We start from the raw sequence: 14,348 nt of genomic DNA, 5'->3' as shown, positions 1-14,348 counted from the left end.
AGACTTAATTATGTACTATTAGCAGCATGGGGAGAGGAATGGGGATGATGATAGGTAGGGGAGCGGTATAAGGTAGTATGTATGGCATATACTCTGGCCACGGCTACGGCGGCGGCGGCTATGGATGAAGTGAATGTGCTAGGCGCGCTAGACTTGCGTATGATGAGAGAGGATAAGTAGATAGGTAGTGGGCTCAGCACCATGCCAAGTAGTCGTAATAGTTGATTCAGCAAATTCACCCTTGCTCATCCCTACCAAGTGGCCGCGCCTTACCTATTGACTAGGGAGGAGTAAGGAAAATAAGTAAAGGGGGGTTTGATAATCTGGCCCCCCTGCCACCCCTGTGGCCACTTGATGTGAACCTCCCATTCATACTGCATCCGTACAGGTATTTTCTTGCGCCGCAACGTTATGCAGAAATCCACCTTGCGCATCTCAAACACCATTTTGGAGCCGTTGCAGGAGCGGGGCGAGGACGGCGAAAAATGGCTACACGCCGTGGCGAGAGAGTTGGCGTCCAGCGTCTTAAGGTCCAGGTAGTGTGTAGAGTACCGTGGCATATCATCCTTGGCGTCGCCGCTTCGACAGTGCGCGCCGCAGCGCCAGCGATTGTGCGCTGTTGCTTGCTGGCGTCGCTCGAAGATCCAGTTTCTGAATACCCGTGTTCCTCGAGTATCGTGGTTTTTGAAAAAGGCGTCAGACATGGAGAGACCCATGAGAATAGCGTTTTCCAATGTGCTGGTATCTTCCCACATACTGCCGCCGGATATGTTCAAGATATCGCCCAGGATACCTCGTCTTGATCCAGGGAGAGCAGAGATGACATTCATGGCGTCGCAGACCTCGAGAGCATTGCCAACTAGTTTCTTGTGGTCCTCAGATGTCCGCTTACTGTTCAGGTAGTACTGGAAGACTTCGAATATTGGCCTTTGTATCATTCCTTTCGGCGCCAGTAGGATTCTCTGGAACCACTGTGGGAATGTTTCCCATGGCACTCGTGCCTCGAGGACTGCATCGAGAAGCACTTCAGATGGCTTCTTTTGCTTGTCTACCACGATCTTGTCTAGTGGATATGTGCCGTCTTGGTGAGGCGCCACTAATGCCATCGCACCATAGACTCGGTCTTGAATGTCTTTGCTGAAATAGTTTCCCGTAGTCATGTTTTCGAGTACCGTCCATAGTTTTCTCTTGCCGCCATGGAGACGCAAAGCTCTCAGTTCTTGTGTGGTGGGAATGTGAGCCTTGAAAAGTGTATTCGGACCTTGCATCAGGTAAAGAAGGGCCCACAACCCTTCCAGAACATTTTCGAAGCTGGCCTGCTTGTTTCCAAGGATGACGATCGCCTCCTTGGCACTAGCATACTCTTGAACAACCCAGACACGTCTCCAGTATTCGAGCTGCGAAAGTTTCACGGCGGCGAGGCGCGTCTCTACTGAAAACCTGGCGATATTTCGGGAACTTTCCCACCGACGCCCCAGAGAATAACCCCCAATGTCCAGAATGGGTGACAAACTCTCGATATCTCTTTTGGTCATGTCGAGCCAGATCAACACCTTTTTGGCGTTGCGGAAGATGTCGCCCATTCGAGGAATTTGCTGCTTTTTCTCTGTTCCATCTCGTTGGTTCAAGCAGATTTTGTCAGTCCAGAGCCATGACTCGAACAACCTGTGGTTCCATGCCAGATCGAGAAAGCGCCCCAGGCTATCATGGACCGGGAACAAGTACCGTGTGCCACCGGGTCTCCTACGAAGGTAGATTTGTCGGGTTTCGGTGTCATCTCCCCAGCGGTATGACAACGCCTTGTACGTGAATTGGCTTTGCTCCTTGTAGCAGACGGTGCAAACGATGAGACCATGATGTTTTTTTTCCTCTAGCCTGACGAGGCGGATCGTGGACGGTGTGGCGAGTCTGTCATACGGAAATTCATTCTTCATTGCCATGGAGAAGGAGAAGCTGTGGTGAAGTCTAGATATTGACCGAAGAAGCATTCAAGGTCAGAGAAGGCTGTGGTGCGGCTCCATCCTTATATGGCGAAGGTAAGCGAAAGAGAGGGGTCTCTCTTGACAGCAGCGTCAGCAATCGCTGTGGCTCCTAGCAATACTTCTGGGGTCAAAAAGCCGCCAAAAATAGACAGGCGGCTTCGGCAACTCTGGCAGGAGCTGGTCCGGCTCGGCGAGTGCACTGGCGAGGTTGCCACGAGGAGCGAGCTTTCGCGCTTGCACAGCCTGTTCGACGGGTTGACAGACAGCCAAGGTGGTGATGCATATGCCCCATGCAGCGGCGTTGCGGCTTTGAAAATGCGCAACGGGGGCCAAAATAGGCAACATGCTGCGATTTTTCTGTTCTCAGGTTCGTTAAAGTCAACGTTCACGACGAAAGCAGCGAGCAGCGTGGTCTTCGCAGAGCGTCCCTGAAAGAGCACGTTAGCATCTCCTCGCGACAATTGCGCAGAAACAAGCCAAGACTCACCATCACAGCGCTCTCAAGCCTGAAGAATGGCGTCGCGGTGGTGAGGAAGCGGGCGTCCCGGACCAGGGAGTCTGCATCGACGACAAAGCGCGACTTCAAGCGAGCGAGATGTGACGAAGAGTTGGCGAGGCGATCAACGACAACAACGAAGGACAGCAATGAATTGAAGGTCGAAGAGGGAGAGGGTGAAAGAAAATCTTGGCGTAGCCAGATGTTTCTGTTCCAACAAATGTGCGCGCGCGGAGGAGGCAGTCGCGCCACTCCCTCCCTCCTCCCTATCACGACCGATTGCGTAAGCGGATGGATGCCTCAACTCGACGTCTCCCTTCCAACCTTTCTGTCCTCGAGGTATAGAGTGATGTCCATCCACATAGAGTACCCCAGGTAGGTACTTAAGTGGCCAGAGGGTTAGAAGGACAAGTAGGTATTCGTTCATTCCTACTTGGATCTCTAGAGACACTCAGGATCTATGCATCCTTGCAAGCATGCAGTACGCTGCCGCTGCCTACCCACGGTACCCACTACATACCTACCTATCAAGGTAAACCTCAAGTACCTGACCGTCCATAGCCGTCGTATTGAAAAGTCGACATCCGCCGTCCCAGCACCACCGCGTGTTGCGTCCCGGATCCCAGTCCAGTCCAGTCCAGTCCCATTCGTAAGGTACCTAGCCACCGCTCCAGCCTGAAAGAAAGGGGGAAAAGAGAAAAGAGAAAAGAGCAATCCGATGTAAGGGAAAAAGGAAAAGGATGAGGACGACATGCGGATGCAGTCTTGAACCACTCCACTATGATCAAGCGCCGTTCTTGCTTCCACTTGCACTTGCACTGCCATCTCCACTTTCAGCGCTCGTGTCCTCTTCTCTCTGCTCACTGCCACTCTCCGTCATCTTGCCTCTCACGCGTGCGCCGCTTTCGCCAATACCCGGCTCGCCCGCGCCACGCTGCTCGTCGCGCTCCAAGCGGGGAATCTCGCGGCTGAGAAGCGCGCGCAGCTCGTCGCTGATAACTTCCTTACCCTCGTCAGTATCCTCGCGCGGCGGCGTCGCGCCATTTTGGACAGCGGTCGACTTGCCACGAGCGTTGGCGGCGCGTCTCGAAGCGGGCGACGGAGAAGCCGAGGCATGACGGCGACGCTGGCGTAAGAGGAGCTTGGCGGTGCTGGGGATGGGCAGCGAGGAGCGCGAGTTCTTGCGGTCGACGGCCTCGACGGTGCGCTGGAAGCGCCGGAAGAGGGCTTCGGCGCGGACGAGCGTCGAGCCGAGGTCGATGGTGCCGCTGAGCTCGTTGACGTACTTGAGGACTTCGTCGAATCCGCGAAGATGCTGCATGATGACGTCGCGATGCTTTTCGAGGATGGCGAGCGCGATGAAAAGGTGAAAGTTGGACGAGAGGTAGTCGGTCCAGAGACGCTCCCATAGTTGCAGCACATCGGACCATTCGAATTCGCGCTTGTACCATACTAGTAGCATGCGGAAAAAGAAGAAGAAATTGGTCGAGTCGGCGCTTTGGAGGTGAAGGTATAGAGTCGGGTCCAGTAGCTGTACGAGCTGGTCGAGGGTGAGAAGCTGCAGGCGCATACCGCTTTGGTCGCGAAGAAAGTTGCGCTCCATGCGCTCCATGAAGCCGACAAATCCCCAAAACGCCACGGCGTCGTCTTGCATGACAGCGTAAATGGGCGCAAGCAGGTCAGACATGCCCTGGACGTAACCCAAGTCCTTGTTGTACTCGTTGTACGTGAGTAGCATGTCCTTCATTTGCTCGAGATGCACGTTTGTGCCTGTCTCGGCGAAGGGCGAGTCTGGGTCGGGATGAGGAATGTCTTCGCCTGCGAATATGGGGACGTTTCGGTCTGTTCGATGGACGTCCTTTTCTACATGACGGACCCCGTAAGATGGGCCAATGTCAGCCTATGTGGTCGTGAATGAGAGATATCGGGGCACATACCAATGCGATTCTTCTGCTCGCGCCACCACTCTGTCTCTTCTTCCGTGTTGTTGCCCTCGACCATGCGTTCCCACCACGCGCCCTTGAGCCGAATGTACTCGTCGCGCAAGCTGTTCATCTTTACGTGGCGCTCGTCGGCGGTGCTGTCCCACTCATAGACGCCGAGCAAAAACAGCCACGCCTCCTTCCTCACACCATCATTCGCATCCATCCCGCCGTGGAAGACACGCTCCTTGACCTCATCAGGCGTGACAACCAGCCTTCCAGTCGTCAGGTCGAAAAACTTTTTCCACTCTTCCATCGTCACCGGTCTTCGTCGGTCACTCAGCGACAGGTTGCCCGCCTCCATGTCCAGGATCTCAAACTCGCCCACCTCGCTCTGCTCCATCGCAAGCACGTCTTTGGCCGTCCATATCCGCTGGTTACGCTCGCGCTCGCTCTGTTCTGCGATACCCATGGCCCATCGTGCCAGGTAAATGCGCGCGCTGTCGAATTCTTCTTGCAAGCGCTCAACCTCAGGACTCTTCATGAAGCGCCGCACCTGCGGCGGCACCTTCGGGTTGTCGGCCACAGCCTGTGCTGTTCGGCGCGTGAAGGTCGTCACCTGGCTCATCTTCTCGAGAAAGTTCCACTGTGCCTGCTTGAGCGCATTTGTTATGGGATCCATTCCGCCCGGGGTCTTCTTCTCTGCGTCCTTGCTGCTCTCGCCCTCCGCTTTGCCCTTTCCTTTGTCTTTCTTTTCATCCTGTCCAAATCCAACCAAGTCTGCCTCGCTCGGCTCGATGAGATAGATGCTGGGCTCAGCCGTGCTACGCACGACGCGCACGTAACGCTTCAACCAGCGCAGGACCTCGTCGCCACCCCAGAACATGCCGCCGGCCTCACCGAAAGGATCAAAGCTCTCGCGGGCCAGCTTCTTGCGCTGGAGAATGGTGCTTTGACATTCCGAGTCGTGGAAAAAGAGCGCGGGAAAACTATCGCCGGCTCGCGTGTTGATGACGACGCTACCAAACCACCAGCCAATGCTTGGCGGGCGCACCATCAGACTGTAAATCTCGGACACGGGCACGGCAAAATCATACGTCCCGAGAGTCGAGCTGCCATGGGTGGTGGTAGGCGGTGGCGGCACCAGGTAAGACTGGCGCGGTGGCGATGACGAGTCGGAGAGGTCGACCTTCACGTAGGTCGAGTACGCGTCGCCGAGGGACGACTCGGGGACCCAGGAAAGGAGCAGTGAGGACGCGGCGGCGGATGACGACGGACGCGCATCGCTGGACTCGGAGTCGCCCGACTTTTGTTGAACAAGGGCGATGAAGCCGGGAATGTTGTCCTTGGCCGAAGGCGTCGGATGCACGTAGACCTGAGCGCTCTCAGCTACGTTATTTATTGGCAGGAGATGTTCTACTAACCTTGCTCTTGGTGAAGAGTAGCTTGACACCCTTTCCACTGCTGGTGTGCTTGATGGTGTTGTACTCGCCCTCCTCGTCATCAGACATGTCGTAAAAGGAAGCCGTAGGTGACGGCGGGCTAGGAGAGGATTCGGGAGCAGAGGGGGCGCTCGATGAAGAGGCCATGATGGAGGTTTATATGCGACAAGTGGGTCTGTGGGTGGATGGAAAGGCGCAGCGGTAGGGCGGTCACAGGGCCGCGTTGGGGCGTGATAGGGCAGCCTGGTGTAGTGAGATCTGATGGATGGGGATGGCGGGGATGGGCCGATGACGTCTAGCGCTAGCGGGGTTGAGCTGCGCCACACTCTTGTTCTTCGATTCGATCTAGGTTCACTGTGGCGCAACCAACCGTCACTTTTCTCGGTGTTGACTTCGCTGGAGAAACAGTTAAGTGGATATGAATTGTTTCTCGTGCTAACATTAAATGTTTTCACACGCAAAAGGGCATCAAAGCCCACTGCAGGTAGTGAGAATTTATTCTGCTGCCTAAAGTCGTGGCGTCACAAATTCAATCAAGTGGATCCGAACAACCAAGTGCCATGATTCCAGCAATCTCATGCCATGCCATCCTCTGGACGCCATCCGTCGCAATTAACCCACAGTGAAAGACTGCTTTTCCGCCCTTCATCCTCCTCATTACCAGCCAGTCCGTCAGTGTCCAGCCTGAGCCTGCAAGCACGCAGCAAACTGTAGCCCCTCATGTCCCAGTCTCCGTAACGCCACACATGACCCGCCCAGCGCTATGCAATCCTCGACATGGGCATACCCGCCCTAGGCCCGCTAGGATTAATCTTCGTCGGTCGGCAATGGCAATCGAGGGTTCGCATCGTCTGTTCCGTTGCTCGTCGTCCGTCCGTCCGTCCGTCCGTCCGTCCCTATCATCTGAACCGACCCCCTGTGGACGGGGGGTTAGCACTGTGAGATCTCTCAAATGGGTTGCGCGTAGGTGTTGATAGTCCAGTACCTCCGGGGCTGACGCTGCCGGTAGGACTGCCCGATCTGCCCGACCCCCAAAGCCGTTGCTTCAGTCGCTCTTGAGCTGTGGCTCCTCCTCCTCCTCCACTGCTTCCCGGCGGCGGCGTGTCGACCGAGGGCCGCGACGACAATGTCGACTGCGTGCTCTGGTAGCTGCCAGCGCGCTGGCTGGGCAGTGGTCGCCCCTGGCTGCTCATGACGTCTTGCGGCGGCAGCACCCTGCCCTGCGAGTTGACCATGCGCGGCGCCGGGCGGTTGCGCAGAGAGGTGGGCTGTGTCGGAGGAGCCTGCTGTGCCGGCGGGTCCCAGAGGTCGCTGAGGCCGCCTCTGCTTGGCGCGCTCTGCTGCGTCTGGGGTGCCGTTGAGCGCACAAACTGCTGGGTCGAGGGCGTAGCGGGAGCCTTTGGGTCGGGCGGCAGCCAGGGCGGAAACGGGCGGCCCTTTTCCATGTAGTATGCGCGCAGGACGCGGGCAATGTGCGTGTCGTCTTCGGTGTCGCCGTCGCCTTCGCTGTCGAGGAGGTTGCGTCGCAGCGAATTGTATCGCGAGGTGGTGGTGGTGAGGAGGTTGGAGAGGTAGGACGACATGGCGGACAGGCAGCGTCGAAGCGACTAGACTGCCGGTGATGGTCGGTGGGTGTAATGGAAGGGAGAGGTCGTGGCGGCAGCGGAGAGATAGATGGTGGTGACGGAGGGGCCGCAGCCAAGGACGGAAGCGCGCACAGTCCGGCGGGCAGCGATGGAGCTCAATGCGCGGCGAAACTCCCGTCGGTTTCAAGAGGGCCACGCCCTACGTGTAGATTTTGGCGAGGAATGGAGATGCGGTTGTATGGTAGACTGCTTGATAGTTACGGCAGTTGTAATTGAAGACGAGGGCAGGATGTTGAGAGTTGAGGTGGATTCGGGCTTTGACGCCTGACTCTGAGGTGGTCAGGTCTGGTGGTCAAAGAGCCACACCCGACAGCAGCACCGCCTCGCCCAGCCACAGCCTTCCGGTCTCGACATCTCATCTCGAACTTATCTTTATCAACATCTGCCACTCCGGCCTGCGCCCATGAGGAAAAACGATAAATGCAGAGCGAGAGGTTGTCAACACATCCCAGACAACCACACACAAGCCCCGTCGCACATGTACAGAGTGGCCCGAACAAAAAATGAATAAATGACCCTGACGATCCATGGCCCGGGCCACTTTTCCCTTCGCTTCGCTTCGCTTCGCGCCGCCTCCGTCCGTCACCGCCCCGTTACCCGGCAGCAACTCAACACCAACCAACGGTCGTCATGGCGCTGACAGCCACACCAACACGCTCTTCCTGTCTCTTTCTGATTGGAGCTATTCATTCCCATTCAAGCCAGTCATTGCGACTTGATTGCTCCGTTCCATCATGTTGAAGGTCTGAGCAATCAGCATCAGTGTGCCCATAACGATCCACTTGCGCACGAACAGTCTCGACTCCTCAGTCCCCTGAATTCTGCCACCTATCTCATCACACCGCCCAGGTCGACGACAGGCAGACTGTTTCTTCATCTTCAATTCTGCTACGTTCGACCTTGGTTCTCGACTTGAGCTAAACTAGATATGGTTTGGCGCGCCTGATTTGATTGGCCCAGCCCATGTTCAGCAACGGGTCGGTCGCCTGATTGGGATACATTCTGCGGCCAACTCCATCTGCTTCCGCGATGCAGTGGAGGCTTTGCCTCGACAAATAAGCGTGCGCCATCTTCTATCTCCACACAGTGATGGCACATCACCCGTTGAACTCATCAGCGTCGATTCCAACAAACCGCCTTCCAATGTGCTCCTTGAAGCTGTGTTGGAGTCGCAGCTACGATTCACATCGGGTGGTATCTACGACGTCGCCAAACTGTTACTTCGAGGCCTATCGAACATGCATGGGGTGTTTGAGGAGCTCTTGTCCGACTTCCCAAGAGCCTTTGTGGGAAGCCATCGCACCTCACGACGGCATAAAGCATTCGTGCAGCGTACTCTACAGGCTTTTGATGCCATTGATTTTATGTTCACGAATTTCTGGGATGACATGGCCATGAAGATTCACATGATTACGAGAGAAAGCCTTGATCACATCTACCTCAATGGATTCAAGCTCAACGTCCAGGATCGAGCGATCATGTCGGGCTATCATCTTGCACTCCTTTTTCGAGACGATGGCAAGACTACTGCAAGACCGTGCGAATCTGCAAAACATTCTCCGTGGCAAGATATAGACTATCCGGCAGAACAAGATCTTGGCCAGGACTCAGGATTGACAACAAGGGGGGAGGCAAGCGAACGCTTCTCGTTCCCTTATTGGGCTTCTCGGACGACTCAATGGACTGGGAATTTTGAGATTCCCAAAGCGGGCTTACGACTGACGTTGCGATTAACGCCATTCCGGAGATGCAAATTCGCAGATGACGTCGAATTCGACGACGATGAGGTGGACTTCGACACGTGGGGCGAAGAAGAGATGCTCTTGCAGTTTTTCGACCCAACAACTGCCTCGGGAGAAAAGAGAAGAAACAAAAACACGGAATGATCCCCCTTTCTCTCTCTCGCACGACGGAAATAGACCGCACTGTACACTACCTACCTTACTCAGCAGATCCAGAATATGTCCATCCACAGAATCGCCATGAGAGCTGTAAATTCTCACCGTCACCCAAGTGGCAAGGTCTCGTTTCGTTTTTATGCATCTGCCTGAGCAAGCCTCGAGGCACGTACATATTACAATTCATCAAGAGACGACATTATCTCACCTTCTATCCACCAATGCTCCACCAGACAAAACAAACCTAAAACTGCGCATTTAGTCATTCACGATGAGGATACTCATCCACAATCTCGCCAACAGCTCCAAAATTCACCGCATCAGAGACCGCTATCATGGCCTTGTTGAATCCACAAAGCCGTTGATCTATCGACGCACTTCTGGTGTCCCCTTCATCGACCGTTTATTCCACGAGCCATGGCTGCGCTACAGCCAGGAAGGACCCCCAACATCACCGAAACGGAAAAGACTCGACAGACAAGATGGAACTGAGGGGAAAAATTGAGGCGCTTGCTCATTCAATTGATTGAAGGAGGCAGGTGCGGCGCGACTTCCTCCCATCGCCTCTTCGCTAGGTCGCACGCGGCCGAAATACATTGACCTCTTCCGCAAATTCTTCCGCCGCTTTCACAATCTCGTCTCATCTCATTGCAGACCGAGTCCTCTCGTTTCGTGTCATATTGATTTGCACTCTAATCACGCTGTCCACGTAGACATGCCCTCGATGCCATGTGCGTATATGCTTTGGTCACTGCTGCCCCTTTTGTGTGGTTTAGGCGATGCTAACGAGCTTTTGGCGCAAATAGATTCCAGTTGGCGACCTTTGCGGGGCTCAAGAAACGACGTCGTCGTTGTCTTGCGCTAATTCATGGACCTTTCGCTCTTGGACACGCATCCAACGTTGTCTCGGCCTCGGCGGAAACCAAGGCATGCTGCTCGAATAATCTCGTCGGTCGTCAAAGGAAGCCTTTGCCTTTCCAAGCGTCGCACACGCCGTTTGATTGGCTGAGGTGGTGGAGTAGTCTCCTGATCGGGAAATTTCCTGCTGACCGTCTGCGGAGGTTTCCTCACTAGAAGATCCAACGAAAGCCTACGGCTTGTCGCTTAGAAATCCTGATTCGGTTGAGGGGTGGGGCAGGATGAGGCAGTGCAAGGAACTGTCTGACACTGCTGTCCTCGACGTCTTTTTCTTTGACAATCGCTCGCTCCCCACGTACTCATCTCACAACCTGCTCATCACTACACCATCTCTGCATCCTTGTTTACTGACCCGGTCAATGTCCCTGTAAGATCTTTTTGGGCAAATCCAAAGGTTTCGTAACTGACAGCTAGAGTCTCAGATCACAAGGTCAATTGGGCCTTTGGCTCGCAAGGCTGCAAGTCAGCCACTAGAAGAGCTTTGAAATCCAACTGAGCCTTATCCCGGCCATTCATCATGTCATCCGAGTACCAATATGCTCCGCTCGCTACCCCTTCGACGATTCGCGTCATCAAGATCGAAGAACAAAAAGTCAACAACGCCGTTGCATGCATCATTCGTCATGTCGAGCGAAGTGAATTCGAATACGAAGCGCTTTCCTACGTCTGGGGGGATCCGAAGCCAACCAGACATGTTTACCTTGGCAACGAAGCCGATCAAAGGGACCTGTTTCCAATACATGAGAACCTTGGGCGTTTTCTTAACTGGGCATGGAGCCGAAGAATGTTTGACCGTTGGATCTGGACCGACAGAATCTCTCTCAACCAGGATGACGGCGAAGAAATGGCACAGCAAATCCCAATAATGGGAAAGATATACCAGAACGCGAAGCAATCCTTGACTTGGCTTGGAATGTCCGAAAAAGATGGGGAACATATGGCAAGCTTTGATCCTCGCGGACATAAAGGAAAGGGGTCCAACTCAACGGCGAAAAATGCGAAGCTTGCCGCGCGTCGTGTACAGGGCAATGAATATTGGGGCCGCATCTGGATGGCACAAGAAATTTCTTGCGCAAAACGTGTTGCCGTTTGGATAGGCAACTGGGAACTGGAATTCGAGTCCTTACACACAACGCTCGGTCAATTCGAAAAATATGAGGACTTTCCCATCGACAAACAGTTCCTCCTACGTCAGGGAGGAGGAGATTCTGAGCTATTGCAAATGTTACTTTGGGTTACAGAGTCCGGATTCGAAAGCAGCCGACCTCAAGATCGTGTCTACGGGTTGCTTGGCTTGGTAGCTGCCAACAGCGACGGCACATCGCCTGTTGACCACATCGAAATCGACTACAACAAGCCAGAGTCCGAAGTAATACTTGATGTACTCCTCGGTTCGGGACTGCCAGCGAATGAACGTGATTTGCCAAACCTGGCGGAGAGACTGTTTGGGAGGGACAAGTCAATATTTGCACTTTTCAATGAATACCTGGGCAGCGAACGAATTTCGGTATTACGCAAGGAGCTAGCGACATATGCTTGCCAGGCTTTCGACGCCATACTGTCAATTTTTTACTATTGTTTATGTACTCCGCCGCTCGCTCTGCACGAAAGTTTTAGCCGTCTTAGGCATGGGGGGGTTGGGGGAGGCCTTTCTCGGCTCACCTTGCAAGAATCCGCAGTCATCACGGGCTTTATGCTTGTGCTTGGCGTGGCACCGAAAGACTTTAACTCCGAATCCATGTTTGAGAATTGGAAGGATTACCGAAAGCACCATGCGCAGCGTTCAAAGTGGATGTGCGCAAAACATATGTGTCGAGGAAGAAACAGTCCTGAAAAGGGGCAAAAGTATTACCAGTGGTTTATTGAAAGGCAAGAAGATCATCGCGAGTGGGTACAAGCACGCGAAAGAAAACATCTCGAGTGGTTTCGTCAATGGGAGCGCGGTAAAAGACCCGTAATGGAAGCGTCCGACGAAACGGAGTTTACGTTGGATGAACGTTGTCTTGAATGGTGCTACGAAATCGAGTGCCGTCGAAGACCAAGAATGGAATCTTCCGATCGGTCGAGAGAAGAGGAGCGCCAATGCCAGCCAGACTCCATTTCACGGTGGCAAGGCTATCTAGAGTGGTTCCGCCAAACAGAACGCCAGCCAAGGAGACTAACGGAATCATACTGGACTTTTTCGAACTTCGAGCCGAATTCTTTGCGTACGAAGCTGATGTTGGATCCACACCGCATCGAAGCGGCATGCGGCAAATACAAAGGCTGGAGTAGCTGCGATGGCTCGGTCATGATATTTGAGATCGCAGAATTGGGCTTTCGCCTGGCGTTTCAATTCGATGACTACGAAGATGCCTTTGTGTTCATGCACTTCCGGCTTCCAAAGCCAGACGAAGGAGAAGAAGAAGAAGAGCGGAAAGAAAGGCAAGACACGACTAAATAGTCTTATCATCACTTCAATCGAACCGCTCTCCTCCACGGCTAGAATCAACTTTAAAGCAACGTGCCGACCCACCGATTGCGCAGAGATCTCCAGAGAGAGAAGTTCAAACCGCTGCTCCATCCATTCCCAACTGACCTGATCAACACAACCCAGTAAAGCACCCACATGGAAGAAGCCGCAGCAGCGAAAGCGGACACGTTGCACAGCAGCGGACGAATCCATCGCGCAAAAGCATCGTCCATTTTGCAGCAATTCATCCATTGGTCGAGGGCGAAGGCACGCGCCTCTTCGTTGACCGAAAGCGGTAATTCCTCTGCGCCCGTCCAGCGTCGAACGTCTGGAGCGTCTTCACCTCTCTTCATTCCATTTTCATTTGCCTAAAACGGCAACTCTTCAACACGGGTCCAACATCAAACGTCTGTAATATCTTCACCTCCGCACAAAACTCTCTTCATTTCCATTCCAAAACCGGTAACTCGCTATCCATCCGACAACACCGATTGTCTGAAGTACCTAACGACGGAAACTCACCCACGCCTACGACGTAATCCTCTCACCTCTGCAGCGTGCAATCCACTAGAGGACGGCACCAAGAACCTAGAAAATCGAATTTCGTCCGAAAGAGGCAAGTTCTCTGCGCCCGTCCACCGTCAAACGTCTAGAGCATCTTCACTTCTCTTCATTTATTATTCGCCCAAAACGTTAACTCTTCAACACCGGTCTAACGTCAAACATCTAAAGCATCTTCACTCCTCACAGATCTCTCCCTCTCCATCTTCATTCAACCTGACATGGTAACATCCCATCCAGCCACCTTTCCTCCGCTGAATCCATAGGAGACGGCATAAAAAAAAAAATACAGAAAATGAATACCTATATATCGTCCACGGACGCGATCTGGCCCAAAGAGGAAATTTCTCTGTGCCTGTCTAACGTCGAACGTCTAGAGCAATCTCACTTCTGCTTCATTTTCATTCGCCCAACGCGGCAACTCTTCATCACGCGTCCAACATCGAACGTCGGAAGCATCTTCACCTCAGTTCATTTCTTCCATCCGCCTAACCCAAACCCCAGCAGCAATCTCTCTCCTAAGCTGTCCACCGCCATGGAAACATCTAGAGCATCTTCACCCCCCCCCCCCCCCCCCCCGGCCCAGACCACTCCCTCTCCCTCTCCCTCTTCACCTTCATCCCCTCTCCATTCGCCGAGCCAACATCCTCATACACGCCCGACCTACCCAGGTACCTACCTCGGCGCAAGGGCGTCTTCACTCCCTCGGCCCAGACCAAACCAGAAGACCTACCCGCTCGCTCGCTCGCTCGTACCGCACATGCCGCACACACAAAGCAAGCAAGGAACGGCGACGAGAGTTCCATCATTCCCATCATTCCATTTCCACCATTCCATTTCCATCTCATCGCCTTCACTGCAGACATCTGATGCAAGAAACCCAAGAGTGACTGTGTGCAAAAAAAAAAAAAAAAATCAACGCAGATTCTTCTCGCCGTCGATCTTTACTTAAGCTTGTCTTTCTGCATGCACCGCCCTCCTGCCGAGCAAAGGTGTGATGAATGGGTGGGTGGGTGACGGGGACGCAAGGA

At 53.9% G+C, this 14,348-nt stretch overlaps 5 protein-coding genes across 5 annotated transcripts; 2 read left to right on the top strand and 3 right to left on the bottom strand.

The window, feature by feature from the left end:
• Positions 1-1,337: 1,337 nt before the first annotated feature.
• IWZ02DRAFT_372324 (heterokaryon incompatibility protein-domain-containing protein) lies at positions 1,338-1,934 on the bottom strand (the record flags this gene model as incomplete). Its single annotated transcript, XM_066764621.1, has 1 exon — positions 1,338-1,934. A coding segment is annotated over one exon (597 nt), but the record flags the coding sequence as incomplete, so codon positions are not given.
• Positions 1,935-3,083: 1,149 nt separating this feature from the next.
• IWZ02DRAFT_170115 (GTPase-activating protein-like protein gyp7) lies at positions 3,084-6,228 on the bottom strand. The gene is made up of 3 exons (XM_066762190.1): positions 5,825-6,228; positions 4,416-5,775; positions 3,084-4,341 (listed from the first exon to the last, which is right to left on the bottom strand). The coding sequence occupies exons 1-3, from the start codon at positions 5,987-5,989 to the stop codon at positions 3,263-3,265; spliced, it is 2,604 nt and encodes an 867-aa protein (XP_066624992.1). The 5' UTR covers positions 5,990-6,228; the 3' UTR covers positions 3,084-3,262.
• A 513-nt stretch (positions 6,229-6,741) lies between these two features.
• On the bottom strand, positions 6,742-7,425 carry IWZ02DRAFT_372407 (Sec1-binding region of Mso1-domain-containing protein; the record flags this gene model as incomplete). Its single annotated transcript, XM_066764629.1, has 1 exon — positions 6,742-7,425. One exon carries the CDS (start codon positions 7,423-7,425, stop codon positions 6,742-6,744), a length of 684 nt encoding a protein of 227 aa, XP_066624991.1.
• A 1,301-nt stretch (positions 7,426-8,726) lies between these two features.
• Positions 8,727-9,374, top strand: IWZ02DRAFT_430555 (uncharacterized protein; the record flags this gene model as incomplete). The annotated part of the gene is made up of 1 exon (XM_066766082.1): positions 8,727-9,374. The coding sequence occupies one exon, from the start codon at positions 8,727-8,729 to the stop codon at positions 9,372-9,374; it is 648 nt and encodes a 215-aa protein (XP_066624990.1).
• A 1,576-nt stretch (positions 9,375-10,950) lies between these two features.
• On the top strand, positions 10,951-11,385 carry IWZ02DRAFT_350579 (heterokaryon incompatibility; the record flags this gene model as incomplete). Its single annotated transcript, XM_066764246.1, has 1 exon — positions 10,951-11,385. A coding segment is annotated over one exon (435 nt), but the record flags the coding sequence as incomplete, so codon positions are not given.
• Between the last annotated feature and the right edge of the window lie 2,963 nt (positions 11,386-14,348).

This window comes from Phyllosticta citriasiana (genome assembly GCF_038021145.1).
Source record: "Phyllosticta citriasiana strain CBS 120426 chromosome Unknown IWZ02scaffold_3, whole genome shotgun sequence".
Classification (NCBI taxonomy): domain Eukaryota; kingdom Fungi; phylum Ascomycota; class Dothideomycetes; order Botryosphaeriales; family Phyllostictaceae; genus Phyllosticta; species Phyllosticta citriasiana.
Note: the sequence above shows the minus strand (reverse complement) of the source record. Positions and strands in the feature narration are given on the sequence as shown.